The 14,624-nt window shown below is 37.4% G+C and overlaps 2 protein-coding genes across 7 annotated transcripts; one reads left to right on the top strand and one right to left on the bottom strand.

Moving 5' to 3' along the window:
• Nucleotides 1-1,665: 1,665 nt before the first annotated feature.
• On the top strand, nt 1,666-4,162 carry LOC105179518 (GDSL esterase/lipase At5g03820). Its single transcript, XM_011103168.3, has 5 exons — nt 1,666-2,214; nt 2,305-2,435; nt 2,515-2,745; nt 3,264-3,519; nt 3,739-4,162. Exons 1-5 carry the CDS (start codon nt 1,968-1,970, stop codon nt 3,930-3,932), a joined length of 1,059 nt encoding a protein of 352 aa, XP_011101470.2. The 5' UTR covers nt 1,666-1,967; the 3' UTR covers nt 3,933-4,162.
• UPL7 (ubiquitin-protein ligase 7) lies at nt 3,017-14,481 on the bottom strand. Of its 6 annotated transcripts, XM_011103167.3 has the most exons (15): nt 14,225-14,478; nt 13,976-14,098; nt 13,660-13,900; nt 12,119-12,702; nt 10,872-11,855; nt 10,443-10,765; nt 9,609-9,887; nt 9,277-9,529; nt 8,130-8,300; nt 7,961-8,053; nt 7,264-7,371; nt 5,920-6,036; nt 4,923-5,012; nt 4,652-4,764; nt 3,017-3,561 (listed from the first exon to the last, which is right to left on the bottom strand). In XM_011103167.3, exons 1-14 carry the CDS (start codon nt 14,246-14,248, stop codon nt 4,681-4,683), a joined length of 3,474 nt encoding a protein of 1,157 aa, XP_011101469.2. In that variant the 5' UTR covers nt 14,249-14,478; the 3' UTR covers nt 3,017-3,561; nt 4,652-4,680. The 6 variants fall into 6 exon arrangements, 2 of the variants coding, with proteins under 2 accessions (XP_011101469.2, XP_088737026.1); XR_016065640.1 differs by lacking the exon at nt 3,017-3,561 and having other exon boundaries at nt 4,735-4,764; nt 4,923-5,015; nt 14,225-14,480; XR_002286350.2 differs by lacking the exons at nt 3,017-3,561; nt 4,652-4,764; nt 4,923-5,012 and having other exon boundaries at nt 7,975-8,053; nt 14,225-14,480.
• Between the last annotated feature and the right edge of the window lie 143 nt (nt 14,482-14,624).

Here is a 14,624-nt window from a genome sequence, read left to right as displayed (position 1 = left end):
CTCTGCATTCCAGCAGCAGCCCAATTGAGCAACCACCACTTTCCAAGTATAGTTTGATTTTGCACCTTTTAGGTTTGAAAGATTTGAAATAAGCCTAATGCCGCATGAGCAAGCCCCACTCATCTTATTTCAAATTTGTTTCTTATGAACACTTGAATTGCCAGGGCTCTCTTGAGAAGCGTTGCCTAAACCTACAGATAGGTACAAGGCTTACGGAGGGTGTCTTCAAAGTGCACTCTGGGTAGGGCGATCCAAGACTGGCACGAATCAGCTTGAAATAAACTCGGTCCAAAACCGCTTTAATGGGATTCTGGGCTGGTCTTGGATCTTAAAATGGCCTAATTAGATTCATTTTTAAATTCAGGCTTGGCATTTTAACCAGTCCAATTGAGGCCTGGTTCAAGTGCGGACCAAGCTCATATCAGGGTCAGTTGGGCCTGTTTTACCTTTGGGTATCTTTTGAATAATTATATAGATTCATAATTATTTTATAAAATAAATAACAAATTAAGTCAAACAAATATTTACAATAAAAAATTAATAACTAAAAAAAAAGTAGTTAAAATTAGGTAATGAACTTAAATAATTATTTGACCAACAAACTTACAATAATAAACTTAGGTAATATCAAATCAAAAAGAACTTAAGATAAACTTTGAAAAGAATAAACAAAGAGTATCAATGAATTAGTATACTAGAGCTTTAGAAAATCTACTAGTCAATTTGGAAAAATAAAATAAAAATTACATGTTATGTATTACTAAAAAAATAAAAATTAGACTAATTGGAGACCCACTTAGGTTAATTCTAGGTACTGATATTTGGAATGGGCCTCGGACCAGTCCGGTCCAATCGGGCCTAGATTGGACCAGCTTGTTTTTTATTTAACTAATTCAAGCCTAGGCAGGGCTGAACCAGTCCAGCCCAGACCATCCCAGCCTGCTGTACATCTTGAGGGTGTCCGTTAGAGATAATATAAGGCCTCTTTTCCTTTGTGATACTGTCTTCATCTGCCCACTTGGGCTGGATCAGGCCCTTTCAGAAACTTCGAGAATGCTCCTCTCCTAGGACGACATATATAGTCTGGCTAGCTCATTCTATATGAGCTCTCGTGGGATCGGGCTGCTGGGCCTTCTTGGGCCAGTCAACGGGTCCACCTGGCCCGTTTAATAACTCACTAGGATAGAATATCTTCTTATAACATATTCTTTTGAAATTTATCATAATTATAATTTAAGTCTTTCATTGTTTGAATAATTAAAAAAAATATTTAGAATTAACGATCGTCTAACAAATATAAAGTATTTGTTAGACGATTGTCAAACCCAGAAAGACATTTGTAATTTTCAAAAAATAAAAGAGTATATACAATTATAACAAATCTCAGAAAATTCATTATAATTTACCCTTGTTTACAGAAAGAAGGGGTTTCATATTCAAGTTAGTTATCAACTGTACAATACTGATCTTGCAACAGTTGGAAAATAATAATTCCAGATTTGGTGGCATGATTACACGCCGTATATGTGGGGAAAACAACATGGTTTTGCTGATTGAGAGCTATATAACATGCGTAATCATGTAGAGAGCATAGAAAGCCTGAAACTTTTCTTTTCCTTTTTGTCTCGAGGTTGATAAGCGTGCAATTCATGCTGTGTCACACTCTCATCCATCACCCACCCATTTTGCCGCAGCTAATAATCAGGAAAACAAACAGAGACAAATCCTACACGAAACATGTTCATGTCACGCAAATTTTGCTCTGCAGACCCCCCAAAGTCCTCTAACCTTGAATGAGTTCAAAACAGACGTCTACATTCTTGAAAATGACAAATTTTAAGTCACTTTATTGAAGGAGACGCCTAACTAAGCTGTTCACAGTTTGTTGCATTTTGACCTTTACTGATCCATAAATTTCCCTTCCCATTCTTTACAATTCAGGAGGACCAGCAACACTAGTAAAAAAAATGGGGTTGAGAAGATGCATATCAGCTGCATTTCTTGTTTTCATGGTGTCATCAGTAGTAGTAGTAGTTCATGGGGATCCTCTAGTTCCTGCGCTACTACTCTTCGGGGACTCTGTGGTTGATGTTGGAAACAACAACAATTTGCAAACGTTAGTCAAAGCAAACTTCCTTCCTTATGGAAGAGACTTCGTCACCCATAAACCTACAGGAAGGTTCTGCAATGGAAAGCTGGCCACAGACTTCACTGGTAAGTAATTTACACACACACACACAGAGTACCGGTGCCTCCAATACGCAGCATCACCTATTTAATTCATTTGTATTTATGTATCCACAGCTGAGTACCTTGGATTCACTTCATATCAACCTGCGTACCTTAGCCAAGAAGCCAGAGGGAGAAATATACTTACTGGGGTCAACTTCGCCTCTGCTGCATCTGGGTACTATGAACCCACAGGACAGCTATATGTAAGGACTTGATCATATAAATATATATAAGATGTTTAAGACGCACACATAGACCACTAACTTGAATTTGTATGTGCAGCGGGCTTTGACATTGGCACAGCAGTTAGAATATTACAGGGATTGGCAGAGAAAAGTGGTGAGTATGGTAGGAAGAGCGAAAGCTAATGCTATATTCTCAGGAGGGATCCATCTCATAAGTGCAGGGACCAGTGATTTCATTCAGAATTACTACATCAATCCATTACTCAAAGTTTACTCCCTAGATCAGTTCTCAGACATTCTCATGAGATCCTACTCTACCTTAATCCAGGTAAAACCTGCTATACTTGGTATTGGCAGCCATATGACTGACATTGCTAAAATATAATACCGACATATGTGTTTGCATATCCTTTTCCTTTTCAAACACAGTAAATCAGTAAAAGAAAACTTGATCAAGTGACAATGCTCAGAAACTTTGTAAAGATTTTAAAAGGCCACATAGATAATGGTCGGAGCATTTTCAAAATTCACTAGTCTACAGTCGCGAAAAATGTGTAGCATAAAGCATCTGAAGAACTTCAGCGGGAAAAGAGAAAATATACACAACATTATTTTAATTTTCTATTAGTACGTACAAATGAAAACAAGTTTTTACAAGGAAACGTGATTAAAGATAAGTAAAATGCACTGTTGTTAACTATATATTTGGTTCCATGACAAACACAGAGTATACCTAGCTCCAAGCTAAAAAATGATTTACAAAGTTATATAAGATGTTAGTATGATACTTACAACACAGTTTCTTTCAGCAGTATATTGACATTAGCAATCATGCATCTTTCACAGAATCTATACAGTCTAGGAGCGAGGAGAATTGGAGTTACATCTCTGCCACCAACTGGATGCTTGCCAGCAGCCATTACTTTATTTGGTTCAGGAAGCAACCAGTGCGTTGCAAGGATGAACCAAGATGCTGTTTCATTTAACAATAAATTGAACACCACATCCCAATATTTGAAGACCAAGCATCCTGGACTGAAACTTGTGGTTTTTGATATCTACCAACCTCTGCTGGATATGATTGCAAAGCCGAGCGATAGTGGTATGTCAAAAATTTACAAGATCCCAAGATGACTAAAGACTCCTACATGAGCATATGACAATTTTGTCAGCTAAAATCATACCATCCAAAGAAAGTATCTAACAAAGAGGAAACATGATGCGAATTCACACCAAATGCACCAAAAGAAGTTTCTGCTTCACATCCTTTACTTTTAATTGTCATCCAAATGTATCTTACGAGTTTTATACTAATCTCCAGGATTCTTCGAATCAAGAAGAGCTTGTTGTGGGACAGGTATAATTGAGACATCATTTCTCTGCAATACAAGGTCAGTGGGGACATGCTCAAATGCCACAGAGTATGTTTTCTGGGATGGATTCCACCCGTCTGAAGCTGCTAATGAAAAGTTGGCCCAAGATCTACTTGAACAGGGATTTGATCTCATCTCCTAGTGCCCACATGCAGTAGCAGCAATCACCTAGTTCCACTTCAATCATCCGCTGATATATTATATGCTCTTAGAGCTTTTAAGGTGGTACTGATAGTTTCATTTCCTGAAGTTGGTTAATGTATTAAGCTATTAGACAGTCTAAGCTTTGTAAACTAGACTAAGATATCCAACCTCAAAATCTGCTGTTTATATGAGTTATAAGTTAAAGAAAGAGAGCACCATATCATGCAACTAGTAACTAGTAAGTCTCAGGTGTCACGAGTTCAGTCCCTTGAGTTCAATTCCAACAAAATAGTCTGATATCAAGATTCTCTCACAGTGAGGATTAACTTGTAAACTTCTTGATGAATGGACAAAATACCAGGAACGCATTTAGAGAGGATGACAACCTAAGGGTATGGGGAACACAACAAGCATTGCATCTAATTTCTGTATAGTTGGGAAAAAATTGTGTGATGCTCAGATTGATTATATTTCAGCATCCCATCCACCCATTATGAAGAAGCGGTATCAACGAATCCACAATGCAACAAGATAGCATCAATAGGACCTACTTTTAAGAGTGAAATTGAATGCTAAGAGCTGAAGGGCACTACATTGTGTAATTCTCCAACCCAAATTTACATAACCATCGAAAAAATTCATTGTTTCAAAGACGATATAATATAACAACACTTAAAGTAATATACAACACAAAATCAACATTAAATAGACACCAACCTTATCATCGGATTCATTGTCACAAGCTACTAAGAAAGTTCAAATCCGGCATTCGAGTTGATGGCATATAGAAGTTTTGCTCTCAAAGTGCTCGCACGTTTGTATGTTGGAAGCTGTATCCATTACATGAACCAAAAGATCAAAAACAATATCCATTAATGATTTGACAAAGTAATAGAAGCATTCTCGTTAGATGATGAAAATATAGCTAGATCACCAGAAGATCCCACAACCTTAAGAATGAACCATTATATGCCCATACAAACAGTACCTTCAGAGTATTATAACATGTAGAAGCTGATGGAAGTCGATCCACATCCTGTCCTCCAAATGAAGCCCAAAGAGGAGCATCACAGGCCACCTACTTAATCACAAGTTCTTGAGTCAGATACATGTACATTGCATTCTTGTTGCTTTCAATATCTTGGATGTCCTTCAGAGTTTTAGGCCACGTATGTACTCTACATTTTGGTTTTTCTGGTGGGAGTAAATAATTTTCCTTGATAATTGTTCTCTTATCTTTTCTAAGCCAATTAACTGATATGTTGAAAAATCAATAACACCTACCCACTTACCAATTTAAAATTATCAATACCCCATTTTTATATGTTCGATTATGATTTTTGAATCAGAAAATGCACCAACAAGAGTAATTCATGAAAAATGCTTCTAAAAGAGCGACCCAAACACTAGGTGGACCCTAATGAAAGGCCAAAAATGCCTAAGAACAGATTGCCAAGTCTAGCTAAACCAAATCCTCCAAATCACATGAGGTCTTTCATTTATAAACTAATTGCTATGAAGCAATACACATTGATTTCGAATCTGGATCATAGAGATACTTTTTTATCTATCTTGGTGGGATATGCCCCATCTATTTTATAGATGGGTAAAGTTTCTTAAATAAAGTATAAAAAGTATAACTCACTCAGAACGCTTTTTGAAAGATTGTGGTCTAAATTTTAAATAGGACAAGTCAAATAACATATATATTTCATTTACTCATCCAGTCATATACCTGTGTTACATAAAATAACACTAAATGGGTCTAAACTTTTATTATTCATCACTCATACTTATAGGCCCGGATATGACCAAAAAATTGTCTGATTAGATTCGAAAAGACTTCCTAATTCTAATCACTCCAATGTTTTAATACATGAAAAGGCAATTAATAAAAGTTTGATGGCCCTGAATAAATCTGTGAACCCAGGTAGAATTCCCATCATTATGAAACATTAAACAAATGAACTGAAGTTGACAAATACCTTATGTATAGTAAAAGCCGGATGAAGATGTTTGAACCCAAGCAAAGGTGCTCTAGAACAGCTGGTCACAAACTTGAGAAGCATACAGCGCTCTCTTGGCTCAAATCCTGCAAATACCTATGAACAAACAAACCAAATTATAACCTAAAAGCTACAGATGAACAATTTCAGCAGAACTGGTATCATGGAAAAAGAAGATACAGAATACAGATATATAGCAATCAATTTATACAACCAATTCCTGCAATTAAACAGACATATCCAATATGTAGTTGTAGTCCACTTTGGTTTTCGACAGATAAGCAAGCTCGAATTAATGCCATAAAAACTAGTAGCCCAACGAGCAATGCTCAAAAATAAAAATTCCAACTATAAGAAAATATGTAAAATCATCTCATCACACAGAGAGTCTCCAAGTTTGATGGTCCAAGAAAATCAGACTCATTGTACTACAAAGAACACCATACAACCACCAAATTGTAGGAACTTCAATATGAGGAAGAGCAAAATCAATTTGTTGCAGTAAAGCCGCATAATCCTCTAAGAAAGTGTTGTACGCTACCACCAGAATGCCCCGAGCCGAGGGCTATGCTAGAGAACTGATGTGATCGTACCGTGAGAATGCATTTCTCATCTTCCTCTTGTTTCTTACAGCTCTTGCTCATTGTTTTTCTATGAGCTTTGTAATGAAATTGAGATAATCAAACTAAAGTAGTTTGTTGGTTCTTAAAGAGTAAGTTCGAGTTTCGGACAACTTGAGCAGCTATAATCTCCCAACCATTTGGGTTTACAAGCCGAAAGCAACCATGCTTAAACAGGTGTGCTACTTTTCCATGGGGTTTCTTCTTGTAGCTGAAAAACAGGACTTAGGTGCTAAGAAGTATCCTTCAGTAACTTTGTGCTCTAGCTCAAACTCAACCAAAGAGCATGAAGCAGTTGACTAGATGTAGAACACTGCTGGCCTGAGAGCATCTCCCCACGAAACATGGCAAAATTTCTCTACATTCTTTTGGGTTCTCTGAGTAGGTTGAGTAAGAGCAGAGGTGTAGCTTAACAGATTTTGAAGAAAAGAGCAGTTAACACAGCAGCCTCAGCCTACCTGAGACAAGGCAGCTTTGTATATAGTAGAATTGGGAGTGCAGGAGAATGAACTCAAAGAAATTTCAGTTTGCAGAAAAGAAAATCAAAAGCCCTCAGACTTGTCCAATCAATAATAGAATTGCTTTAAAAACAAAATGGTAATGGATTGTGCAGCTTGAGTGCTAGCATTATAAGTTTCATTCAGCCATAAATATGGGAACCAATTAGTAAACAGGTACTTAAAGTGCTATCAGGTGCATGTACCTCCCAAAATAGTTTAATGGTTCGACTCCCTTCACTGTAACCCCCAGTATATTGTGTGTTTTTCCTCAAATCCTCAACATCAATGTCATGATCCCCACCCGAAAGTAACTGCAAACAAAAACATAGATCAGCATGAAGTGAAAGTCCAGACTAACTAGAACTTAGTATAATACAAAAGTCAAGGGCATAAAATGCATGCACAAGTTAATTTGATGGACCGTGATTATGATACAGAGTAATCATGTGCAACAATGATTAATATTATTGCCAATTGAAGTTACAAGAGTCTTTGTAAAATGGAGACCTTGTATAAAAGACCGGTATCTGTTATAGAAAAGAAACATTTTTCTTGACTTAGCACCTCAAAGTGCTATGCAAACTTTGTCCACTAAAACCATTTTCGATGAGTAAAGACCATATTCCACTAAAACCTCTTTGGATATGTAAAGACCATATTCAACATAAGTGATAAACCATTTTGTATTATAAGTATAATCTGCAGAAAGATGGTCAACTTGGAAAATTTACAATAATTATCCAATATCTACTTCTTCAAATACATATATGAGCGCTAGCCTTCCTAGAACTATATGATGTGAGCTCTCCCAACAGATCCAAAAAACTAAATACAGTACACTTGCAGCCCTATACATAGACAAAATAAGTAACTAAACGTTAATGCGTCAGAGGAAGATACCTGATTAAACTCACTTGCATTAAATAACTTCAACCAAGAAGGGGATATTAAATCCGTCAGCCCTCGATAAAATGCATTTGAGAAAGGAAGTATCTGCAATTCAATGTGATAAGGTAATAAGCAATTACAAGCATGCCAACTTCATCCAGATATGAATGCCCATCAATACCTGTCGGTTAAGTTTATAATCTGCCATTGCATGAACATATTGCAATTTGTTCTCATTCATCACAGAGATATCCTTGCCTCCTGGTTTGAGTTCAACAATATGTCGTTTTCCAAGTGATTCTTCAGTAACGGTGAAATCCAAGGAAAGATCCTCAACATCACCATCATAATGCTGCATGTGCAATTTGTTGATATCAGAAAATTTCAAACATAATTACGCAACCTCATTTGTAACAGAATTGCTCAAGAAGATATATGATGAATCCAAACCACCAAAACTCTAAGACAGAAACTCAGACATCAATGGAAAACCATGCTACTTTTAACAGTTTAAAAAAGAAAGATGATGACAAGCAAATCACATGTCCAACATGCAAAGCCATAGTTCATGCAAAGTGTATGGTCTGAATTGTCATTCTATTGCAAAATGTCACCTCTTTTGCACCAGGGATTAACCCAAAATGCAAATAGTACGCAGCCAAATTATTTCTTGGACATCTATATATACTTCAAACCAGAGTCCTATCACCAAAATCTGCCGCAACTGACATCACAGGATCAGTTAGCTTTCTCTGTCTGCAGCACCAGTTCTCAACCTTAACAACCAATATTTAATCCCTTTTCTGACAGACTACTTGCCAATGAATGAAGTTTCTGCATGGAGCACCACCATCACCTTCATACTCTGCTATGCCAACTTCTCTCTGCCATGCAAAGCAATCTAAAAGCCCCCCTCCCTCTCCTCCCTTGTAATTAAATATGATGGTAGTATGAAACCACAAACCATGAACGCCATGAAAAACTAAAATCTAATTCTAGCCCATCGAAATGCTCATGCCCTTTGTAGGGATTGGGCCAAACTCCTATCCTTATGAAGATAGGAAGGCACTAGCCAAATGGCCTATGATATATGAGCAGGAACCAATAAAGATTCAAAATTCTATTTAATGGTCAGTGAAGATGGTAAACTGCAGATGGGCTTTGTATCTAAGAGAAAAAAAGTAGAAGAGGAGAGATCAAGACTGCTTGTTGCATGTCAGTTCCATGCTATAAAGCACTCCACAAGAAGAAACAAAATTGAGATGACATGCTAAACACCAGGGAACTGTATATTTTCACAAATTCCAATGGTTTCATAAAGCATTCACCTTAACATACATGAGATTCCTGTAAAGCTCAGGATCAAGAGTGGAGAGTTCATCCAGAAAGCTATAGCGTCCCAACAACTTTTGCACGAAAACTTGTGAAAAATAGAAGTCAAGCAATATTCCTTCATATAGAGCTTTACCAACTATTCTTCCGAGAAACTCAATCATCTGGATCCCATTATCCAAAAATCTTGCAGTTGTATTTGGAATTAAAAGCCTGTCAGAAGTTGAGGTCTGACAGAACAGCCCATACCTGAGTAACATACAGTGAAGTCATATCAAAAAACAAGAAGGATGAATTAAAAAAATTTCATGAGCACAGGAGAACTTACTCCGCTGAAAACGCTACTTTTGAGAGGTCAGTTAAGAATTCCTTGGACAATCCACCATAGTCAAGACCAGCCTCCGGAAGGCCAGATTCACTAACAAAGGACACATGGATGGCAGATTTCAACCGTGAACCAAGTGAATTCAGTTGTTGTAGTCCATCTTCAAAAATATGACCGCGACGAATAACTACCTCAATTGATCGCACACCAGGTCCAGTCCCTTCACCAGCCAATCTTCTTGACACTTTGTCCATGCTGATGAATTCTCTGAACATTTTTACTCTGAAAAATTCAGGAGTATTTCAGTTTATTCTTTGAAATCATAAAGCAAATGCGAAAATAAGTTGGCTTAAGAGTCTATGAGAAAAAGTGAAAAATTAAAAGAATTTCACTGGTATGTCCAAGCATGTGCTATAAGAACATGAAACTACTCAACATGGAGCTGGAAGTAATCCCAAAGTAAATGTAAGTCAAAGGAAAAGAATACCATTTCATAGAGGCTGGAGGGGCTTTTACAATCACAGATAAATTACTTACTATAATCCCAAGGGAAGAGAGATATTCGATTATAAATGTGCAGAAACCAGATATCTCAAGTTTCGCTCCTATGAATTTACATAGGTTGGTAGCTTTGGCTTGTTGCTTAAATTCTAGAAAAGTGGAAAGCAGTATGAAGTTTCAGATTTCTTACTTCCGAGCGATATATAAAAGAGAGTTTCTAGGAAAACTAATCGGAAAGCAACTCCACCATAGAACTTATAGCTATTAGCAAAGTCGAGACAGAAATAGTACTACGACTATCAACAATGAATTCTGATCTTGTTGTGTTGAACTTACCTTTCTTCGAATGGAAATACATGTGGCATAGTAGTAATGACGGAACCCATGCTTGAGGAGGCAGTTCCACCTGCACCTGAGGAAACTTCATGAGTCCTGGCAGCCACAGCAATTGGCATCCTATTATTGTTACCAGGTGAAAGCCACAAAGAAGGATGACAAAATTTGCTCCTGCAATCTCTTTCATACAATAAATGCAGGCACCGAACTGCAGAATCCACAATAGCTCTGTGCCGAGGACTAACTCCCCGGGGTAAGGAATTATATACAAGAGTATTCACCATTGATGCAATTTTCCGCTGCTGCTCCAACGTGAATGGGACCTAATCAATTAAATTTATGTCAATAAATCATTACCACCATGTATAAGTTCAAGTTTTTAATTCACTATCACTATGTAGATGTACTAAGTGAAGAATTTAATATAACCTGCTTTTCATAAAACTCTATATCATCCAGAATCAGCAACAGATGTGAATAGGTGGAGCAAAAGAGAAGGAGCAGACAAGCTATGTCCTCCGATATGCCTTCAGGACCCCGCCTTAGGGCCTCAATGTCCCACTTATCTGAAGGATCTTCCTCAGTTTGGCTAAAGTTGGAATGGCAATTGACTGAGTCCACAAAAACATTCTCTGTTGGTGCCTTTCCGGTAATTTTTTGCAACACATTGGCCCATTTATAGCCTGTGTCTTTACTAAATCTCTTTTGCCTTCCATCAGAAACACCATCACTTATATCTCCTGGGATATTATTTGCATAAAGTGATTTTGCATTGGCAATATGCTTCTGTCGTTGAAAGAGAGATTTTTCTAGTTCTCCCCACAAACTGACAAGAAATCCAGGGGTGAACGAGAGCATGTTGAGGACAGGCAAAGATTTGAGCAAAGGATTCAAAGTTGAAAATAGTTGAAGCATGTATGAATAATAATAAGCTACGTCAAGCAATCTGCACTTGCATGAATACTGTTGATTGCTTGATGGAAGATTATCAGCGCCACTTCCAGAAGCATCTATTTCAAAAGCTAAGAGTTTCTTAAGATGCCACTGTTGACAGACAGGTCTAAAAAGGTCCATATATGACAGGTTTGAGAATCCACAAGTGGTTTCATCCATGTGAAAAACAGATTCAGCAGATGTATCATTATCAGCTTGGAGTTCTTCAGTATTCCTAGTCATCCGTCCAAAGTTTTCAAGTGAAGCCAATAGCTTATCCGCAAGTAAAATAACAACATGGAGATAGGACGCATAGTCTAGGCCTTCAGTAAACTTCCCCAAATCCAGTGAACTCATATAACTCCCTGTCGCAAGGCACACAGTGTTAGCAAGAGCCCAACCAACATGTGGCATCTTTCTGGAGGTTATGTCCAGCTGATCCATCTCAGAAATTTCCTTCAAAATCTTCTCTTTTGCAATCTGTCATCACCTGCCATGGTTTGATCAGCCCCCTAGTGCTTTAATATAGGAAAGCTATAAGTTCCATAAAATTGAACAATCATTTTGTATTACAAATATTTTAAAGAATGAACTACATAACTTAGAATAAACAAATTCAAAAAGTTCCGAACATGTTGTTCAGTTACTAGAGCAATAAATCAATCCCTTGACCAAGCTAAAAATGCTTTCAATGTTTTCAGTGGTTATTAATGCAGGGTTTTACGTGGTTTACCAACTCTTACCAGTAAAGTCCTGAGGCATGGTGATAACACTGATTTGTGTCTCAAAGCAGGTACAAGTATTGCAGGCAAGCGTTCAGGAAGCCAAGGTATCGTGAGTAGTGAGACACAATACTGCTCCACAGCACACTCCAACATGCCATTATCATTTGTGTCCATGTTTGTTAAGTGGAATGGTCGCAAAGATAAAGTTATAGCACTGGCAACTATCAAGAATCTATCATCTGTCTGACAAAAGACCGTCTCTTGACAAGAAACAGGAGCTTCCAATTTACAAATGAATTTCCTGATGCAATTATACAACCCACTTCTTTTACTCGCAATAAACTGCACTAGATTTTTCACTGCAGTATTTGCATCTTTACGGGCATCATCAGCAATGCAATTCCAACTTTTTGGATCAGTTAAGAGAACTGATAAACGCATTGCAGTTGATGTGAGCACAACATCTTGAACCCTTTGAGTGGAGTAGTCGAACACAGATAAAATAAACAAGCAAACAGAAATCAGCTTTTTTGATTGATGAAACCATATCTGTCTCTCTTCACTGCTACCAGTTGCCAACAAGCAAAAGTTCTGATGTACATCTGCAAGTCAAAGGTATAAGTACATCAGAACCATTTATATTTTATCACCAAAAAAAAGAAACAAAAATCCAAGAAGCTAACTAGAATCTGTCCATGTATTATCATATGTTAGAAAGATATAAAGGTCTGCCAAAAAAAAACGAAGGATTTCCTATATTGAGCTGATATATGTCTAAGTACTTAATCCAACAATTCAATTCTTATAGCGACCTAAATTGCATTTCTGCCCCCAAGCACTTTCTCAAGTATATAAAGGAAGGAAACACACTCAGGTTTTATATACTCATGCAGCTACTGATATATATGATCTCCTAACAGCCCTCGCATACGGCCTGCTCTAGCTGTGATACCGTGTCGTCACTTGTAAAAGACCAACATTCTTCAATTCAATAACAATCCACGTTTTGAAAACGTTGAGCAAATCATGTTAACATACTGAAGTTCTAGAATGAACAATAGAAGTGATAGTATTTCCTAATCCTAACTAAAATGTGGAGTAAGGGGAGAAGGAAAGAGGAATATTTAATTGGGGTACCAACTAATGAAGCCCGAATCTCATACAGAAATATGCAAACACTTGCAGTTGTCCAATATTTTCTAAGAAAACCCCACAAGGCAAAAATCCATATATTTTTGTTCTTTGCTCGCCTTATCTTTTTCTTGTCAATTTTAAAATCTTAACAGGGCACATAAATCTCTAAGTTCTTTTACTTTCATTTTTTCTTATGCAACCTTCTCCTTATTGATTTCCATCCAAACTGAGCGCAGTCCAATATGCGGACAGTTAAATAACATCTTTTTCTTCTAGCGTCCCCCTTTGAACGATCTGTTTTGTAACAATGATCAGATTAGAAACCACAAGACTTCAATCATTATTGCCTCCCATATGCATTCTCAATAATCATACATAACCTTGAATTTACACAACAGAAACTCAATATTCAATCAATGATGTACCTTTCGGAGTTATGCCCTCCAAAAGAATTCTGAAGCAATTTATCATACAATCCCTATCTCTGGCACCAATTTTCCCGCATCGAACTGATAAATAGTTAATAAAGAAAAGAAAGGGTCTCAAAATTTCCCTCGATATCTGCATTCTGGTGAGCGGACCAGCCCGATTATTCATCATTATTTCCCACTCCTGCCGGAGCTGCAACGCCACCGACTTCGTCTCATGATGCCTCCTCCAGACCCTCTGTGAGCACGTCAACATTCTTACATTAGCAATTCCGTATTAGGTTTTCTAACTCACAAGATCAAATTTTTTAACCTGAATTAGCAACGCGGCGGCGCTTGCTCGCCTGGTATAATTCCGGAGCTCCCTTTCTTGATTAACCCTCTCCAGAAGGGCATCCCTCGTAATCTCCTTGGCGCTTGCTCCCCGCAGCGACACCTGATCATGAATTCAAACCCGTAATTCGTCATGCAGCCGACGATTGATCACAAAAAAAAGACACAATTTCTACATGAAGCCCGAGAATTTAAGTATGAAAAAGAGTAAGAGAAGGCAGGGACGGACCTGGTGTTTACGAGACTCATTCATGGTTCTCCGTGACCAACACGGAGAGATCCAAACGAGGCCTTTAAGGTTCTAGTTCTTGAGATCCTTGATGAGTTTTTCTTCAATAATTTCGTGCATATTTGATCAAAACGTCTCTTTTCTCTTTGAAGTACAGAACAATGATGATGATGTGCCGGTCCGCGAATTCTCCTCGGTTCTCTTCTTTCTAGCCGGCCGGCTTTTCCTTTTTTACTGATCAGAATCGAAATTGATTCTCCAACTGAACTTAATCTTCCATAAATTTATGTTCATCAAAATAAAGTGTATTCATTATTTAATATTTTATAAATTATATTATATATTTAAATCATGTTCTTATTTTCTTTTTGGCGCCCCAAATAAAATTACTCCTCTTAAA

The sequence above is a fragment of the Sesamum indicum genome, linkage group LG5 (assembly GCF_026168435.1).
Source record: "Sesamum indicum cultivar Baizhima isolate 11 linkage group LG5, ASM2616843v1, whole genome shotgun sequence".
Taxonomy (NCBI): Eukaryota; Viridiplantae; Streptophyta; class Magnoliopsida; order Lamiales; family Pedaliaceae; genus Sesamum; species Sesamum indicum.
Note: the sequence above shows the minus strand (reverse complement) of the source record. Positions and strands in the feature narration are given on the sequence as shown.